Raw genomic sequence first — 19063 nt, 5'->3', positions numbered from 1 at the left:
TCCTTCTATTACAGCACAGTGAGCTATGAACTGGCATCGCTCTATGCAAGCTGTAAGGCATACGGTTATGTTACGTTATGTTACCTCTTGTATTGAGTGTGCTGCTAGCTATACAGATATCCTAGTGCTAGGAGAAAGCGGAATAAGGAGGGAGTAGAAGTAACGCATTTGGCATAGAGCCAAGTCTTCAATGATTTTCTGAAGTGCAACAGATTCTGCAAATTGCATAAGGATGGTGGCAGGGCATTTCATAGTCTGGCAGCCACAACCGAAAAGGCTTTGCTTACCATCTGGGCATGTTGAAATGGAGAGGGAAGACTTCAGATCATCTAAAGAAATGACCCGGGTATAGCATATAAACTGTTTTTTATCATAGATTGGACCCAGCAGATTGCAATTTTGTGGACACTGGAAGAAGAGGCAGGATTTTAGAACGTTTGAAATATTGTCCTTTTCTCAAACCTTGCTTGTTCTAAGGTTGCTAAAAAGGGTTCCTTTGGGTAGTAATAAAGTCTTATTAGTACAGACAACCACTACTACAGTATTACATATGAAACCCTTAGTTTGTGGTTCTCCAGACCAGGCATTGTGGGTCATAGGTGGCTCCTACACCTTATAACACTCATTGTGTCTTGTAAAAATAAATGTAGATTAATGTATCACTTGCATGATGATTCACTGTCTGTATGAGTATGGGATGTAAAGCACTCTGAAACCCTACATTAGTATGTATAGCGCAATAAAAGAAAAACAAAAAAAAAACTCTGAAAGCTCCATTTAAATTGTTATTAGTGTAAATATTCCTTCAGACAGATACATCTGACGTTCTTACAGTGCATGCATATCTTTTACACAGAGGTTGTGCGAAATCATAAGCCTAACCTCCAGATCACAGTTCCCCGTATGCACTTGTGAAGTGATAAGTGTGTGCCTTTGTTTCAGTCCTTTGCGTTGGCATCTAAGTGTTGGGCTCCAGATAGCTCCCAGCCAGAACGGCTTCCCATTCAGAAGGCGCTTTAATAGAGGCACTTCTGTTGGGCCGGCTGGAAGTGAAAAGAAGAAACCTTCCCCACTCTCTGCAGGTTGCTGCTCCCAATGGAAAGCGGACGTGTGGGCGCTGCTGAATTAGCCCCAGTGACGGCACATTACAAAACGATACATTCAGCACATTTCACTGAATTTCCCGAATTCAACTCATTATTAGCACCCGGGTGAAAGGTGCGGTTGGATCCCCCTCGTTTCATGCATTGCTTTGGAAAGTGTATTTAGAATGCAGAATTGCTGCAGTTTTAGAGTTTAGGGTTAGGAAAGTTTTTTTATGTATCTTGGAGTTGGCACGCCTTTCAAAAGAGCTGATTTGTTTGCGGGTAGACAATTACATACATTACTCCTGTCAAAGGCAGTAGTAAGTATGTTCCTATGGTGTGAATGGAGAAGGAACACCAACAAATATAAATGAGGGCCTCGTTCTGGGGTTGCGCCAAGTGGCAAAACATTTTCCTCTATGACAAACAATGGTTCCAGGCTCTAATGCACATTTGCTTCACATTTGCTGACGCAAACTTTTCTACATTTGTGTGTGTAAATGTTGCGCACGTGTATATTTTGTAAACGATCTTAGCCACAAGTGGAAAGTTCATAATCCTTTATTTCCACCTGGTTTGCATTTTGCTTGCTGTTGTAACCAGAGAGTACACAAACCGCCCAGACGGTACAGGTGGAACCAGAGAGGAACAAAAAGGCCTGTCCCGGGTGAACAAGGGTTGAGACAAAAGTGTAGCCTCGAGGTGCCAGGCTGAGCCCGTGAATCAGAGCCAGGCCTTTGTTGGGGAGCGGCAGGTGAGCCCGCCCTCTCTGTGAGCAAAGGACTCCTCACAGGGCGTGAGGCGGGTGGGGGCCGCGGACCGTGTTGAGACAATTCCTTTTCACCCTCGTAAACTCATAAGCAGAAAAAAAAATATCCGAGACTTGCAAAAAAGACTCGAAGTTCCTGAAAATTGGCACCGACTTCAAGGGTGACGAATTAAGCGGGTGAGCAGCCAACGCCCAAGGCTGTGGGTATAAGGAGACCCAGGGGAGGCGAAGATCCGCATTCTCCATCCGACACAACCAGGATTAGACGGCCCACTCTGTGCACTCTCTCGCCACCATGAGCTCGTACAACGTCAGCCAGAGCTACTCCACTTCCGGCTCCGGGATGGGGTTTGGGGGCCTGGGTGGCTCATCCAGCAGGATGTCCTCCGTCCTCTCGGGGGGTAGCTACCGGCCCCCGAGCATCCACGGTGGGAGCGGGGGTGGGGGCATCTCCGTGTCCACAGCTAGGTATGTGTCCTCTGGGGTGGGAGGTGGAATGGGTGGAGGGGGCGGCTATGGCTTTGGTGGCTCCAGCTTTGGCATTAGCCATGGTGTGGGAGATGGTCTGCTGACCGGTGGCGAGAAGGCCACCATGCAAAACCTGAATGATCGCCTGGCCTCCTACCTGGACAAGGTGCGCTCCCTGGAGCAGGCCAACTCTAAGCTGGAACACCAGATCCGCGAGTGGTACGAGAAGCAAGGCCCTGGACCCTCCCGCGACTACAGCCACTACTACAAGACCATCGAAGAGCTGCGAAATAAGGTAAGGCACACCCCAACAATGGCACAGGTCACGTCTCCCTGGGGATCATCCATGTGGTTTAGTTGTTCAGCTGGAGAATTGTTCCTGGCTTCACCACTTGACCAAATTGTGTGATTCTGGCCCAATCCTTCCATTTCCCCTTCCTTCAATCCTTATGACTGATCGAATTAAGAGCACTTAAAATAGTCTGAATGCTTGCATTAGGGAAAACATACCAATTCAATCATGTATATTAAACAGTAACATGTAGGAGATTGATGTACTCAACTAGTTTAGTAGTTTGATGATGTACTGTGAATAGAGAGATCTGTTTATAACGCGAATGACACAGTTTTGGGTAATAGCAGGACTGGCCCAGTCTTTCGTCATTTAGACATTTCATTTTGTGGCATGTGTGGTACGTCAATGATCAATGCTATTATTTTGCAAGGTGGCATTGTTTGCACAGTGTCTGGGTATCGGAAAAAGTCGACTGATTTGCAGTTCTGAACGGACAGTACCATGTCGGACAATTCCTTTACTAGCATCCGTGTTTTAGGGGTGTAGTTGTCACTAAAACTCTCACTGGTTTGTGAACCATAATGGACCACTAGTGATGCTAGAATTAAATACAATCGTGTTTCCTGAACATTTACCAAAAAACAAAGGGGGACCCATCACTGATGACGCCTTGGCCAACCCCAGTCATTCTTGATGCGAGGCCTTGTTCCCCAAAGGGTTCATGAGCAATGCAACATCCCCCAAAGTAGAAGGTTGCAGCTGCCGTTGCAGATCCTTATGACATCATCAGGTGGGCGCCAAGGTACGTGGTTAGCGACGTATTCTCCAATCGCAAAAACCCCAAGGAGAAAGACTGTACCTTCAGAGTTTATCTGACGGTCGCATTATTCTATTTGAGATTTTGAGGCGTTTTGAATGTGTAACTTCATTCGTATCTGACACGGAGAATAATGTGTCCCTCTTGTTTACGTATACGTTCTGACGTCTCACGCCTATTTCAGTTCTCCTTCTGTTTATTTTCATCTTGTCTGCCCCACCGTGTGCCAGAAACAACGAGTTAGAGTAAACAAAGTCTATGTTATTCATTCCCGTACTTCCTGTTTCCCATCACAAGCTAATTAACACTGATTTTATATAATCAACAAACAACATTTCTCTGCCAGGAAGGAGGGAGCTAACCAACCAGCCAGGGACTGAAGCTAGAGTGGGAACATCTTTGGCGCCAAGTGCCTAGGCATGCTCATCTCACGTGCTCAAGTCTACGAGGCACATGGAATAAAAATTGAGGGCACACTGTGTAATGTCGACACCAGGTTACAAGATGACGGCCAATAGACAGACACCTGTGCACCTCTTGTGGGTTTTTTAATTATGCAAATAATTGTTTTGAGGCTATGTTAGTCCAATTGTTTGAGGTAAAATGAACCATGATTACAATTCCCAGTAATCTATATATAGCTAATGAAAAGACCAGAAAACTGCGACATACATCATATGCAATTATCATGTAAACCTTATCTTCAATGTAAATACAATCACAGCTGAACGTGCACGTTCAGCATTACCTTCCCTCAAAAGGTGAGGAACCCATTGAGCCTCAATTCACAAAAAGTAGTTTAAAATGAGAACAATAGGTCAGTAGGCTGAGGGCCACAGCTTAAGAACCACTACCCCAGACCATGGTGCTTCTCAGCCTACTTTACTTATGATAGCAATGCCCCGGTTGGCCACAAATGTGCCTACCTCCTAATGGCTTGCTACAAGCAGAGGTCACATAGTCTCAATGCAGTCAGAACAAGGATGTCACAAATCCGTTCCAATGGAGATGCAATGCGAAGCGTTCAACACTAAATGCAGCAGTGGTGGCAAAGCAGTCATCATCTCCATTTAGGTTTGCCGTGAGACCACCAGCACTGTCAAGCACTTTAATAGCAGGTTGGTCTGGTGGCCATGGCTTCTCCGAGCCTGACTTAAATCCTCCAGCACCACTGGTCCCCAGTGCATTCACTCTACTTCCATGTTTTGTATTTTCCATGTTTTTCTCCCTGCCTCTTCCCAAAAAGCCTTAGACATTTTTTGGACTATGAGTCCTAGCCTCAATTTTTCGGCCTCCCACAAGGACATTCATCTAACTGAATAAGTACCCAGTCTGCCAACTTCAACAAAGCCCCCAGGACTGCTCATTTAGCACCGTATTACTATACGTGACCATCAACCCACTACTGCTCCATCACCAAGCCAATGGATAATGAAGTAAAATAATGCTTTACTGGCATGACCTATTGAGCCCCTATTGCTTGGTCTACGTTTGGTCTGGTCCTGCTGTGCTGATGGTCCTCCTACAGTCACCCATGCTAACTAATGGGTTGTTCACATTGGTGCCAGTGGGTATAGTATGAGTTTTGAAACTGGGCTACAGCCACTCCTTGGCCAGACTGCCAGTAGCATGTCTGGTAACCCGTGGGTACTCTTTCTTCCCAGTGGTTTCTCAAGATTACCACCAGTTGATTTCACTGTTAAACCTTTCACTTTCAGATCCACATTGCCACTACTGACAACGCCAAGACTCTGCTGCAGATCGACAATGCCAAGCTGGCAGCTGATGACTTCAGGAACAAGTAAGTGAGGGGTGTGGGGACTGTGAGATGACTGGGATTGGACAAACTTTGTGATTCACTTTTGGTTAATGCTGTATATTTCCTATTCTACTGTATCAGAACTCTGGGTGTCTCACCCCTTGTCCCACAGGCTACAGTGGGGGTCTTACACCTAGCCAGATGTTGTTGAGCTGAGTTTCACATCTACAACACATTCTCTTTCCTGGGCAGCTTTTATGATTACAAATCTACAAATGTAATAGGACTCCTTGTATCTGGGCCTTCAAGTAGAGGCTCTCCCTAGCCAGCTTCCACATAAGAATACCAGAATGTCCACCTTTACAGCACACGTCGAAGACTTCACATGTTTCAGTTGAACATCATATCTCGTATAGCAATCTCACCCTGGTCAGCTTTCATGGTCACACAGACATTAAGACCCACACATCGCAGGGTCTCTCTATTAGCATAGACGCAGCCTTCCACGTGTTTCCATTGAAGGTCACATGCTGAATAGAGTCTTGTTCCTGGTCAGCCTGGGGCACCTTAACGATTTTGGGGTCCCTGGACCAAACGTATTTGGGTGTCCCTGTTGGGAACAGCTTTGAATTTATGATTCAACTTCAGCCTTTCGTGCCATCTTTGGCCACTCACTGACAGTGTACAGGCACACTGGTCCACATTCTAAATGCATTTACATCTAATATTGAGGGATAGTGACGTGTGTTTTTAATATTTTAACACAGCAGCAGCTGAATAATATTGCTACAAATAATCTCTGTGGCAGTGACACCCTCCCACTTCTCGTATGTGAGGTCCTGTTTTTATCTAAAAAAAATATTTATGGATGTTGCATGAAAACGGTATTTAAAACCATCTATTTAAGAATTGTTAAATGTCATCAGGACAAGACTCTTTGATGAGCAGAGCTGATTCTATCAGCCCCTCCCTGAAAGTCTGGGGCCCTGGGCCGGAGCTTACTTTGCCCATGCCTTAGAACGTCTCTGTGGTCAGCTTTCTTGGTCAGACAAATATTGATAGCACAACATCATGTTTAGCAGGGTCTCTGTCCTAGCATATTCCAATGTCTTTCTAAATTTTACTTGTTCTCACACCTTGGATCACACTCATACTTTAGCTTAGTCACAACAAACTGGGTATTTTCTTTAGCAAAAGGTCGGTGCATTCTTAGTCTGGTCCTCCCTGTATTCTGAGAAGCTCACCTAATCTTCACGTCTAAACTCATGAGGGCGAGCAGGAGGTAACATTATAACTTTCAAAGCAATCTGTATTTGGAGCTCTTTCCCTTTAAACATCCGGCAGAGTGAAAACAACCTACCCTTCTGCAAAAATTCCACATTTCCCTTTCTATGTAATCACAAGATAAGTACAGACTGTAATTTGCAGCGCATGCCATACTTTATGTTATTAGGTAAAACAAAAATAACACAACACAGTTCCCAGATGCCAAGATTTCATCATGCTAGAAGCACATTCTCACAGCTGGCTAGATCCTGCGGCCTCTGAGACTCCAAAGGAGTACCACGTATTGGCGCAGTTTTCATCTCAGGCTTGCTTCCATGAACCCAAGACGTTGTAGGAACTCTCACCTGGAAGCACAGTCTCACTCCTACCAGGAAGGAGACCTTCATAGGCTCTCACACCTTGGACCCACCCTGTGCTCTGGTAAAATTATTTGGTTCGAATGGCTGTGCTGTGGTCGCAGGGAGATCAAACCCAAGGCCTGCTCTGTCCTTTAGGAGCTGTGGTTGCAGTGGTATAACAAAACTTACGGCTCTCCCCTGCAAAACACCTAGTGGTCCCCCTTTAGAAACAGTCAGAGGCCAGCTGCCCGTGCACAATGCATTGTGCTGAGGGCCCCCTGTGGAGTTCGGGGGGCCTCACTGCACCGCAGGGACTGTGGGGGACTTTGTCACGCCCATGTGTTGGTGGGAGGGAATGAGCATGGACTGTCTTCAGGGGATAGTAAAAGCAAAGTGGATGCACCACAGGGGGCAAAGGAGTAGGTATCAGTGGTGCAGCAAGTGCAGTGGCACCAGGGTCTGGTTGCCTGAAGGGCTCATTCAGCCCTAGGTATCGGTGCATTATACCACCTGTCCAGCAGTTGGGGGCATTTCCCTCACTTTCACTGTGACCCTTGGTACCCTTGATAGGACACTGACTGGGAGCAATGGCACATCTTGAGGAGGGTGGCAGTGGATACACTGGCTTTGCCATAAAGGGTACACAAATGCCCATAAGACGTTCGATGAGTAGCAGCACTATATATATTGGGGATTGGTAGAGTGGCAAAGGAGTGTCCGTAGAGGGCAAACCTTCCTTAGCCTCAATTTCAAGGTAGTCGTGTGTTGGCAATCTTTGGATAATATTTGCTGCTTTTTTGGATAATAACGCATGTCAAGAACAATGTCTCCCTTGTGACTGCTACGCACTTTATGAAGAACAATGCAGCTTGTAGGAGACCAGGCTGGGCGCACCTCCAAGCCTGAAATTACTTCATCACTTAATAACAATTGACTTGGAACAAACAATATCAGCCATTTTCTTTAGGAAGTAGAAATAAACACTATGGCTCTATTTGGTGGACAAATATCAACTACTCTATTACCTCAGGGGCTGCACTGCAGGTAAAGGAAGGGAATGGGTCAGGCTTCATGCCATTCTTTCTAAAGCCATGCAAGTATGAAAGGTACAAGGGGATGCAATATACAACCACACAGTATTGTATCAAGCACAACTAGGTAGCCTCATATCCCTGCATAAACATGTTGGTGGAAGAGAGACAAATCAGGAGATTTTGTGTCTGGTTAGGTCAATTGTCTTCGAAAGGCTTGTAGGTGTGAGTCACCCTCATGTCAAGCTAATACTTGACATGTCATTGAATCTGCTACCAACTCTTCAAAGTCATATACCAGCAAATTTTCATGTAAATCAATCGTTCTCTGGGTGGAAGAACCACTTTCAGCATCTTCAAACCTAAATACTAGGCCTACTCCTTACACTTTTGCCACAGTGCACCTGTACAATGGAAACTTCTCACCACATTGATTGATGCCCACAGTCTGTGTTCTTCCTTTTATCTCCCATTCTTACCAACCTTTCTTCCCCAGTCTCCATCCTCATCCTTTTCTTGTTCTTCATGGACCATACTCCCCTCTCAAATGGTTACTCCCCTTCCAGACAACAAGACTAGCTTAGAAATAGTAACGATTCAGCCAATCAGAAGGGCTCAGCCATCAGCATTTTCCCTGCAGATTGTAGCCTCCTGTTTGGGTACTGGGTACCAATGGATATTTCTTTCTCATCTTAAACTGAGATTGTTCTTCTAGGTATGAGAATGAGCTAGGCCTTCGCAATAGTGTGGAGGCTGACATCAATGGCCTTCGCCGTGTCCTGGATGAGCTGACTCTAGCCAGGTCAGACCTGGAAATCCAAATTGAGAGCCTGAAGGAGGAGCTGGCCTATCTCAAGAAGAACCATGAGGAGGTAAGGAACACTTATGAGCACATTTGTGCACGCAAGCATGTTAACAACTGATTGATTCTGCCCCAATCACTCATGACTTTCATTGCCTTCATCTGTTGGAGAAGTGTCCCAATGGCCTACCAGACAAATCAGACTCTATGGTTAAAATTGAGTAAAAAAAGTCAACACAGAATGAGTCATCTGAGAGTCTCTACCTTCAGTCAGTACTGGAACGAAAAATCCCTTAATCCCCCCACTTGCCTCTCAGTACAGTGCAGTCTCACCAGTTGCTGTATCAAAGAACACATCCTCAGTGTGAATGTAGATTGATTGTGACCAATGCCTGATTACAAGTCCCTACACAAATGCTTCATAATCCATGCAAATGTATGTCATTGTGCACGCATTACATTTATAGGTGGTGCAATTAGCTGGGTACAATACAATTTACATCCTACATTAAATTAAAATATTCATACACTGATTCTTATTACATTCTCAAATGACCATGTGCTAGTGTAACAAACCGGTCTAGTACTCAACATTTTAGTACTGGATGTCCTGTATAAGTTATGTAGGTAGGCAGGAATAACCTATCCTTGGAGAAGCCAAGTCTCCTTGTCAAATTTGCAGCTGCTGTTGACCACAAAACCCCAAAATGTTCCTGTCATAGATTTTAGTAAGGAAGGGGGTATAAAAAAATAAACTGATGATCCAAGTGCATTTTAATTTCCATTATGTGGTGATGTCTCTCTGTCTTTAGGAGATGAATGCTCTGCGTGGACAAGTTGGTGGGCAGGTCAGCGTGGAAATGGATGCAGCACCAGCTGTAGACCTGGGCAAGATCCTATCTGAAATGAGAGCGCAATATGAAGGAATGGCGGAAAAGAACCGTAGAGATGCTGAGGCTTGGTTCTTTAGTAAGGTAAGAGAAAGTCATACAAGAACCTTAATGATCACAATTGGTCCAACGATTTTACCAGTCATTGCAGGTTGTTTTTGCAACTTACCTAGTGTGAGCAGGTACTGTAATTGTGTGTTTCTCCCCTCATTTCAGACAGAAGAACTTAATCGTGAAGTTTCCACCCACAGTCAACAGATACAGTCCAGCAAGAGCGAGATCACAGACTTAAGGCGCACCTTGCAGGGATTGGAGATTGAGCTGCAGACCCAGCTAAGCATGGTACCACTCCCATTGTCATGATGTATTAAATTAATTTGTGTTATGCATTTGTGTATATAGCCTTCTTTCCCCCATTAGCCTTTTGGGGGCTGAAGGGGTTTGAAGAGCATGAGAGTGGGTGTTTCTGTATGATCTTAAAAATTGGTCCATTGCTGAAAACCTCCCTGTGGTGGATCTGGAGAAGCAGGGTGGTCTGTGAAAGTTTGTGGGTTTCAATGCTGATTGACATTGACCCAGGCCTGATTAAAAGTTGTCAGGTTTATTGCAGCCTCTTTACAAATGTCTCATTGTGCAGGTATTGAATTTATAAGTGGTGAGATATTTATCACCATATTGAACTCCACATACATGTACCTCGAAGATATATTTATCATCAAGGTTAATAGATGTGGGGTTAAGAATAGTAAATGAATACTTACCTTTGTAGACATACTTCTTCAATATTTTGTTCCTCAATATTTTTCTACAATATTCTTGCATTTCAATATTCCAGACTGCATCTTTTGGAAGGCCCCATCAATAATAGGTGAAAAGTATTTGAAGCACAACATTTGCAGTCTGGAAATGATTAGCTGGATACAGTTAGGTTCAGTAGAACAGATGTGCTGCGATTCACAGTACAAAACATTATCCCTTCCGTGCCTTGACCCTGACATTACTGTCAAACCTTAGACAATCTAACTCAATCAATCTTCAAATTTACTCTTGGCCAGTTGTAATTGGGTTTGAAAAATGGACATTCCAGTGAAGGAATGCCTTTTTTTCTGGAGGAAGGAGGGGAACAGAGATAAGGTCTCTTATTTCCACTTTCCCATCTATGGATCATCATATGATTTATAACAGTATCACTGAAGACCGTAACCCTATTTGTGAGGATCACAGATTACAAAAGGAAAGTGGAAAGATGAACAAGGTGGGGAGTATCTGCTTCATATTGGAGGATAGATCCTCCCAGGTGGGGGCAGAGAAGTGTCCAAGCGCAGTCAGCAACATTCTGTTTGCAAAGTGAGTGTCCACAGCACAAAATATGACAAGGAAAAATGAAGGTAATCAACAGGTAAAAAATGAGGTCTACCAATATCACATGGTGCATGAAAATCTAATTGTAACTTGGTGACGGAAAGGTCTTGGGCAGGCACAGGGTAGATAAAAGTGCATTGTAGTCTAGGATCACGACAAAGAAAATGTGGATGGAGAGGAATAAGAAGATCAGAGAGTAGACCTTAGGTCCACTGTCAGCTATTACTTTCAATGCTATTTTAGGATTATAGGAATTGAGTAAAGAAAATGAAATTAATGCACACCTCATGAAGGAAAGTCAGAGGTTTCATAAATCCAAGTAGGGGCTAAGGATATCACAATTCTCAATAAAAGGTTTTCTTCTAAGTAGGTTTCATTGTGTCTCACTCCCAGCAAAGAATGTGGGTGATGTTTTCAGTTTTTTGTTGTCTGCTCCCTGCAAAATCTTCTAAATGGACCTGAACAAGCTTTTGCTCTGTTGTTCACAGATATCTGCTGTTTTTCGGCGACAGTTTTAATTTCTCAGGAAGCTAAACATATTTGTCCCTAGTTTAATCTCAAATGGCCTAGAGGTTTCTTTCCAACCTCCTATCTCAGCCTCAACACAAAGCTATGATATGACACCAACATAATGGTTCAGGAGTGCAGCCGTTGAGTGTCCTGCTGATGACGGAGCACAAAATGGCCGCATTTGAATGACAGCAGCACGTCCTATTATTGCACATACACAGTTTTCGTGCAAAATGGTGACGGTTTCTTATTTAGCAAGTTAAAATAATGTTGTTTTTCTTAGAGTTCGTTTGTTTTTTTTGTTTCTATTTTTTAAATGATTGCAGCTTTGAAAAAGCTTACCTTTTTTACTTTTAGCCAATGAGCAAAACGTGTTGGCTGTGTAACCTGGCACTTGATTTTAACCAGATAATTGTGGACTTTACAAATGTGGTGGAATCTCAACTTAGATATATGCAAGGGTGTAAAGGTATCTCCATAATATAAACTCCGTGTTTGTATCTTTCCTTCCTTCCAGAAATCGGCCCTGGAAGGCACCCTGGCAGAGACCGAGGGCAGGTACTGCATGCAACTCAACCAGATCCAGGCCATGGTTTCCAGCGTTGAAGCGCAGCTGGCAGAACTCAGAAACGACATGGAAAGGCAGAGCCACGAGTACAAGATTCTCATGGATGTGAAGACGCGCCTGGAAATGGAGATTGCCACCTACCGCCGCCTGCTTGAGGGAGAGGATGCCCAGTGAGTGAAACGCCCACTGCAGTTAATTTCCGCATTGCTGCATGAGGAGAGTGCCTCAAAGATGAATGCAAAATTATTATTTTGGGTGCATATGTTTATTATATAGGAGTACATTTTGCAACTCTGGGGATGGGGGAACATAGGAGAAACTTTCAACCTCCCAGTGAGTGGTCTCTTATACAATCTCCATCAACTGAGCCTAATTTTCCTCGTCACTTTTTTTTAGCTAAATGTATGTAAAACAATGGCATTTTCTCAATGTATGCATCAGACTAACTATTATTTACCTTTAACACTATCCAGTTTTCTGAGTAAGTGATCGAGCAGTCGTCCATGTAGCCTAGGCAGAATAAGGGATGGCTTGGAACAGAATCAGAACCTTCCATCTCCAACCACAACTTCAAGCTTGACCCAGACACTGTTAAAGCGAGAGACATCCTGGCTTACCATTGCTTCTTAAAGGTTAAGATGGCTGGGGCAGGGTCAATCACATGAACCCTAATGTGTGACCATCCCTGCAAGAGCTCTGCTGGGCTTTTAGATGCTCCCAGGCGCAAACATTAGGGGAAAACAGAAATCCAAACTAAAGGTTTCTGTATCCAGCGGTGTTCTGTACTCCTACCAGTTCCACCCAAAAGAGAAGTTTCCAGTGTAATACTTCAAGAGGCTGCTTCAGCACAGAAAACCAACCCGCCTCACCTATGGCCACAACTCCTAGTGCCTGTCCCATGAGACTCCCAACTAATGCTCGGGTCATTATTGGTCCCTGGAGGGGAAAGGAGAACACTGGGCTGGGTTTGGCCATCCCATCGTTGGAAACACCCACATAGACGTGCAAACTGTCACTGACAGTAATACCAGGAAACATGTTAGTTATGCCGTAGAGAAATATGCATGTATGGCAATGATCCAAAAACAACCACAATTACAATGAAGCCTTTCTGCCAAGGAAACACAAAAGCAGTGAGTGATAAGCTAATTCTTGCGGATAGAGATGTCTTTCATCGTGTAAATATGAGACAAGCCAGGAAATGGATATCATGCCTAAATTCCTGTTTAATGTCTGGCTGAATCTTTTGTCTAGAGTCTAGACAAATCTGAATTTGTGTCTTGGCCATACAGGGACGTTAGGATAAAGTGATCTCATTTTCATAATGTATTCATCCGAGACTGCATCACTGCTTTTGCTTCATGAACCACACTCAATAATGCACCATTTCAAATTTAAAATACTGGGGTAGACAAGTGAGCGAGATTTTGGCCTGAACACTGGCATATTTTTGCAATAACTGAGGAAAATGAAGGTAAAAATATAGGATTCAGTGGCACCCTGGTAGGCAAGTAGGAAGACTTCTGGGATTTCAAGTCTTGACCTAATTTTAATTTTAAATCATCTTTTGGCTCCATTTAAGTTTGTAACATGACAGATATATCAGGTTCAGTAGGCAAATGGAGAACCTGCTGCAGAAATGAATGTATTGCCTGTTGGTCACAAGCTCAAATATGCACACGGCAAATTTAGACGTCTAACCTTCTGGGATCAATTGAATGAGTTGGTCACCTTAGCAATTAAATTTACAGTATTCACTCTAAAGATCGGCAATATAAATACTGGAATGTGCCATTTTCCCTAATGTCCTGAATAGAGCATAATGATTCATTACATTTTTTTTATTTCTTAACTAAATAGATGTACTTGTTTGAGTATCCATAAATTCTCGATCCACTTTGAGCTAGTTCTGAAAAACAAAATGAAGGGGTCTTTGAGAAACATGAGGTGATGGTTTGCAGGGAGTCTCTCTCCATGTACATATAATGAGCAATAGGGTTAAGCAGAGGACCGTCCGAAGAGTGCAGTCACCCACCACCGGTGTTCAGATCCAACATCATGCTACAGCTTCGAAGCCCCTTTCCCAAAATTCTAGCCCACACCTAATTGCTGCAACCCATCACAAGCAGTGGTGGGATTCAGAAATTGAGGCTGAGCAGGCAATAAGTGTAATTTTAATACCACTTTAGAGAACTGATGGCCGTCAGTTATTCAAACAAGGAGTGGAAAGTTGTTCCATTTCTTAGTGGCCATCACAGATACGCTGTGGCCTCCATCCGTAATCCTCTCCAAGTTGTGTGGACTACGTACATGGAAATCGTCTTTGGTCTTGTTGTCAAAAGAATGTTGGACCCCTGTTGGAAAACCACGACTTTTAATTACTGCTGTCTGTGATACTGTCCCAATGTCTGCTCTTACTACAATTAATCTATTATAACCTGTGCCCACACAGTCTCATTTCTAATGTTTCACAAATTCTCTCTCCTTCTAGGCTGTCGTCCAAGACTTCCAAAGATGGTAAGGAATTCTCACCACACTTAAGTTGATACTAGTTTTTTCCCCTAATAATTATTATTATGTAACCTGGATCTAACATTATCTGTTGAGGGAACATTCCCTTCCCGATCTTGGCACACAGACCAAAGGACAAAAGACAAAGGGTTTTGAAAACCTCTAACCTGTTAACCACAGGGAATAGAATACTTCCTCTTTTACAAAGGCTTCCTTGCCCTTTTATGCGGAGAATTTGGATCTCCTTGTGAGTTTTTCAAGTTAGTGTTTAGGTCACTGATAAAGGAATATTTTGTAGTCAGTACTTCACGGAGTTTCCCATTGAATTCTAGCAGTTGAAGTATTTTCAGGAGCAAATATTCAAGAGGGAGGATGTTTAGTGTGTTACACCCTCCAACAAATGTAGTTTCTGATAAACGGTGGGGTGCAGGTGCTTTCGGTTAGGTATGATGAGGTGTCTGTCGGATTTCACAAGGCATTTCTCCATATACACATAAAAAAACGCACACACACTCTCTCTGTTTTGAAAGTCTTCATAAATGTTAGTTATTTTACCAAACATTTGATTGTCTGCACTGTATTTTAACATTCTATGCCAGACTGATTGTCAGAAAATCTGAAGCTCACCTCCCCACAAACATAGTGACCAAGCTACGTTCCTGAGTACTTTTTTCTGTGGTAAATGCAGGACTACAAGTAGCAGACTGCAAAGTAGAAATAGGACTGAATGAGCTGATGACTCCTGACATGGGAGAATTTTAGATTTTTTTATATCTTGGATTGAGTTACATGGACGAGCTCGGATGAATATGCTTTTGCTAAACATGGACAGAGATCCTACCTTACCAGCTGACTCCGGGGCACTGGTAATCCCATCTTCTAGTGCGTGTTTTCCTTTCACATTTAGTAAACCTGGTTCAATGGTGGGAACAAAAACTATGGTTCTGAGAATTAGTGCTTAATTTGAGCTGGTGGTTTTCTGTTCCCGGCATTTAATTGTTAACACCAGTACTTATGACAGTCCGTCACATAGTGGTGCAGTTTGTCTAATTTAGAGGCGAGCACAACAGTTGTCATTAATTCAGTACATATTGCAAATGACTAACATTACTGCCAAGCCATTCTTAATGCTTTGGGGGCCTGGATGGTCTGAACTGTCACACTTGTAGGAGTGTGGTGGTTAGTAGTTGTATTGGTGCTGTCACTGGAAGTGCTGGCAGGGGCAATGGGTGGTGAAAGCTGTGGTGGCCAATTGACGAGAGCCCTGGCACTTATTTTGTTACAAATTAAGCACTGCCTGGAATGCAAGTTGGTAACCCTACCGTAAACTCAATTTTTTTTTTTTTAATAGGAGTTTTCAGGAACCACTGCATGTTTTTATATTGTTTGGCTGTTGTTTGTACATTTTGGGCCCCTGATGTGTCCACTATTTAGATCTCCATTCTTGGATTTCTGGGGGCCTAAAATGGAAATTATATCTTTCTGTCTTAAATATATAGGCTCTGATTGATACTTTTTGACGCTAAACTGCCCTAAAGCAGTTTAGCATCAAAAAGTATACTGCCGGCTAGCGTCATTCCAAGACGCCGCCCTGGTGTCTTATTTATGGAATAGTGCAATCTGGCGCAAAGGGTGGGCTAACATAATATAGAATGACTTTAGCTGGGTGGGGGTGGCGGTATGGGAGAAGGGGGGTTTTGCACCAAAAAATGACGTTAGACGGGTTAGAGTAAAAAAAGATGACTCTAACCAGCCGAGCGTCATTTCTTGATGCTAAACCTACCATACCACATGACTCCTGTCTTTTCCTGTCCATTTCAGGGCCCCCAATGGCACTTTAAAAAATAGCAAAAAATATCTACCTCTACTTACCTATACTTACCTGGGATGGGGTCCCCCATCCTCCGCTGTCCCTCTGGTGTGGGTGGGGATGTCCTTGAGGTCTGGGGAGGGAAACCTGTGGACTTATTCCATGGTGTTCCACCATGTAAATAGCCCCACAGGTCCCCTAACGCCTGCCCTGACCCAGGCGTTAAATAATGGTGCTAAGCAACCTTAGCGCCATTATTTAGGCCCGCTTCCCTCCCGTGCACCATTTTTGCACGGGAGGATAAATAAGGTGCATGGGCCTTAGAGTCATTTTTTGACTGGGAATGCCTACCTTGCATCTCATTGACGCAAGGTAGTTTTCCGCAGGCAAAAAATTACTTTAACTCCAATATTTTGTCGCTAGACAGGCTTGGGCAGCGCGGGAACCCCCCTGTAGCCCCCTGCACCTGTTCTCCACCAGCCTTTTCATGGCTGTGTTACCGCCATGAAAAGGCTGGCGGAGGACAAGTTTGTAATTAGCAGGACGGGGCTGGGCTATGCGCCCCCCTGGCTGATTACGACCTGGCCGTGCTGTCAGCCCGTCGGGATCACCGATCCTGGCGCGGACGGTGGTAGGTTGGCGGGTCCTCGGACCGCCAATGTCGTAATCGGGCCCTGAGTCTGTGTTATACAAAAATGTGTTGGTCTCTTCCTTTTCAATATTATCTGCTGCACGTGCACATTTTATAACTAAGAGAACATGGTGAGACACTGGGATCCACTGCTGTCCCTGGGCAGAATGCTCATTCGTTGCTGTCATAAGGCTTGCGGATAATCCTTTTAATGCAGCATCTTAATGCAGCGTCTAACATGACCATTGCACTAAATAGTCAAGGCAATCATTTTTGCATACTTCTTTCATAGAACATTCTACATATTTCCTTTAAGCATTTCTACAATATTAATGTCCATTACACTGCATATATTATTAATAACATTCACACTTTCCATTTTTATTGATTTCTGTATATTAACACAGACAGAAAACAGCATGTTTGCTTGTTTTCTCATGTGTTTACATTAATAAAATCGAAAGCATTGGGAAATCGGATCTCCTTTTGAGTGTCTCTCCAAATTGTCCATCATGACTTGAAATCGAACAGCAAGTGGGTATTATTAGCAGCATAGGGTGTTAAAAATAAATGAATAGTATTTTCTGATGAAACTTAATAGCTGTAGAGGTTCGATTGTGCACATTCTTTCATGATCAAAAGAAAATATGGATATATCCGAAATAATAACACACTAGGATTAATGCAGATCGAAATGCCAACATAAACACTATAAAAGTTTCAGACATATTTAATATGTACTATATGTTTGGGCTTCTGATACTACAACAACAGTTCATGTTGCCTTCTTTTCGCAATAGTGTCTCAAACCACCCGACAAGTCCGCACAATCTTTGAAGAGACCGTGGATGGGAAGGTTGTATCTTCTCACGAGAAAGTCCACAAATCTGCCTTCTGAAGGAGACATGACGAGACCTTGAAGGACCCAGGCTGGAAAACCCTTGGCACATCACTGGAGAAAGACCATCAGTTGTCCATCGCAGAGCCTTACCAAACCCTACGGATAGACCAGCTACACCTCGGAAAAGATCTGTCACCCAAGATCCTCTAAAGTGGGTCCTTCCTTAGAGTTGCTTCTATTTTCTTCTTTCTTGTCTGTTTAGAGATGGGGCACTGAACCACAGCATAATCCCGCTCTGCACTCAATTCAACTTCAGCTTCTTGTCCATTGATGTAAAGAGAATAGAAGAGCTGACATGGGTTAAACACTGACGTTCACCTTCTGCTTCTGAACGTCGGGCTGGCCCCATCACTAGGCAGCAGCTAACTATCTTCCATAGGTCTCCACCGTTCCATCTGTCTCTGTCATGCACAATCCAGATTACTACATACATGTAAACTGGACCTACACAGCATCTTCTGCCGGTTTAATAAACGTTCACAACTGACTGTTGCACACCAGTGTATTGTGTCAATTTCTTTCAGCAAGTGTCTCATGCATGGATGTGTTAATCGTCTCCTGGTTGTTCTCACACAGTGTATTGTATCTGCTGGAACCTGGTCTGTAAAATGCACTGAACTTTATAAAAATATGGAGGGAGGACTTGCTTTTATGTTCAACTTCAATCATTGACCATTTAATGTACATTCTGTAAAAGGCGACTGGTCCTCACGTCAATCTTAATGCCTTCCCTCCATCTTCCACTTACCCCCAAACCCTGGATCACCCCCAAACACGCTTTCTGAAAACTGGAAAAGATTCTCACTTGGTCGCAGGTGGTGGAAATCACTGACTATCAGGCATTTGAGGCCTGCAAAGCCACCCTTGCTATGCTCCTCCTGGCACAGCTTCCTCTTTCACAACTCCTGGTCTCTTAACCCACATGATGCAGGCCTCTGCCTTCCATTGTGTAACGTGACCCACCTGACACTTTCAATTTCCAAACCATCAATCCCTTGTCATCCTGTGCCTCAAACCAAACCCCTTACTAAAATGTTTTAATGATGCGGCAGTCCTACACTGCTAAAAATCTGCCTCTTTCTCTACACATACAAAGTAAATTAATCCTGCCTAATGGGTCCTGTACTCCTCACTCCACAGAGCTGCCCTCACTCTTACTATTAACTTCATCAACTCTGTGCACCACAGCTGCCTCTCATCTATCCTTATTCTCCATGATACTACACCAT

The 19063-nt window shown here is 43.7% G+C and overlaps 1 protein-coding gene across 1 annotated transcript; it reads left to right on the top strand.

Moving 5' to 3' along the window:
- Positions 1–2079: 2079 nt before the first annotated feature.
- Positions 2080–18329, top strand: LOC138299414 (keratin, type I cytoskeletal 19-like). Its single transcript, XM_069237649.1, has 8 exons — positions 2080–2617; positions 5153–5235; positions 8565–8721; positions 9464–9625; positions 9758–9883; positions 11931–12151; positions 14473–14498; positions 17734–18329. Exons 1-8 carry the CDS (start codon positions 2150–2152, stop codon positions 17829–17831), a joined length of 1341 nt encoding a protein of 446 aa, XP_069093750.1. The 5' UTR covers positions 2080–2149; the 3' UTR covers positions 17832–18329.
- The last annotated feature ends 734 nt before the right edge of the window (positions 18330–19063 follow it).

The sequence above is a fragment of the Pleurodeles waltl genome, chromosome 6 (genome assembly GCF_031143425.1).
Source record: "Pleurodeles waltl isolate 20211129_DDA chromosome 6, aPleWal1.hap1.20221129, whole genome shotgun sequence".
In the NCBI taxonomy this organism is placed as follows: domain Eukaryota; kingdom Metazoa; phylum Chordata; class Amphibia; order Caudata; family Salamandridae; genus Pleurodeles; species Pleurodeles waltl.
The sequence above is the reverse complement of the archived record's forward strand: the minus strand, read 5'-3'. Positions and strand labels throughout refer to the sequence as shown.

Coding starts and splice junctions, on each gene's coding strand:
- LOC138299414 (XM_069237649.1), top strand. CDS start 2,150: ATGAGCTCGTACAACGTCAGCCAGAGCTACTCCACTTCCGGCTCCGGG. Junction 5,236..8,564: donor GCTGATGACTTCAGGAACAA/GTAAGTGAGGGG, acceptor TTGTTCTTCTAG/GTATGAGAATGAGCTAGGCC. Junction 9,884..11,930: donor TGCAGACCCAGCTAAGCATG/GTACCACTCCCA, acceptor CCTTCCTTCCAG/AAATCGGCCCTGGAAGGCAC.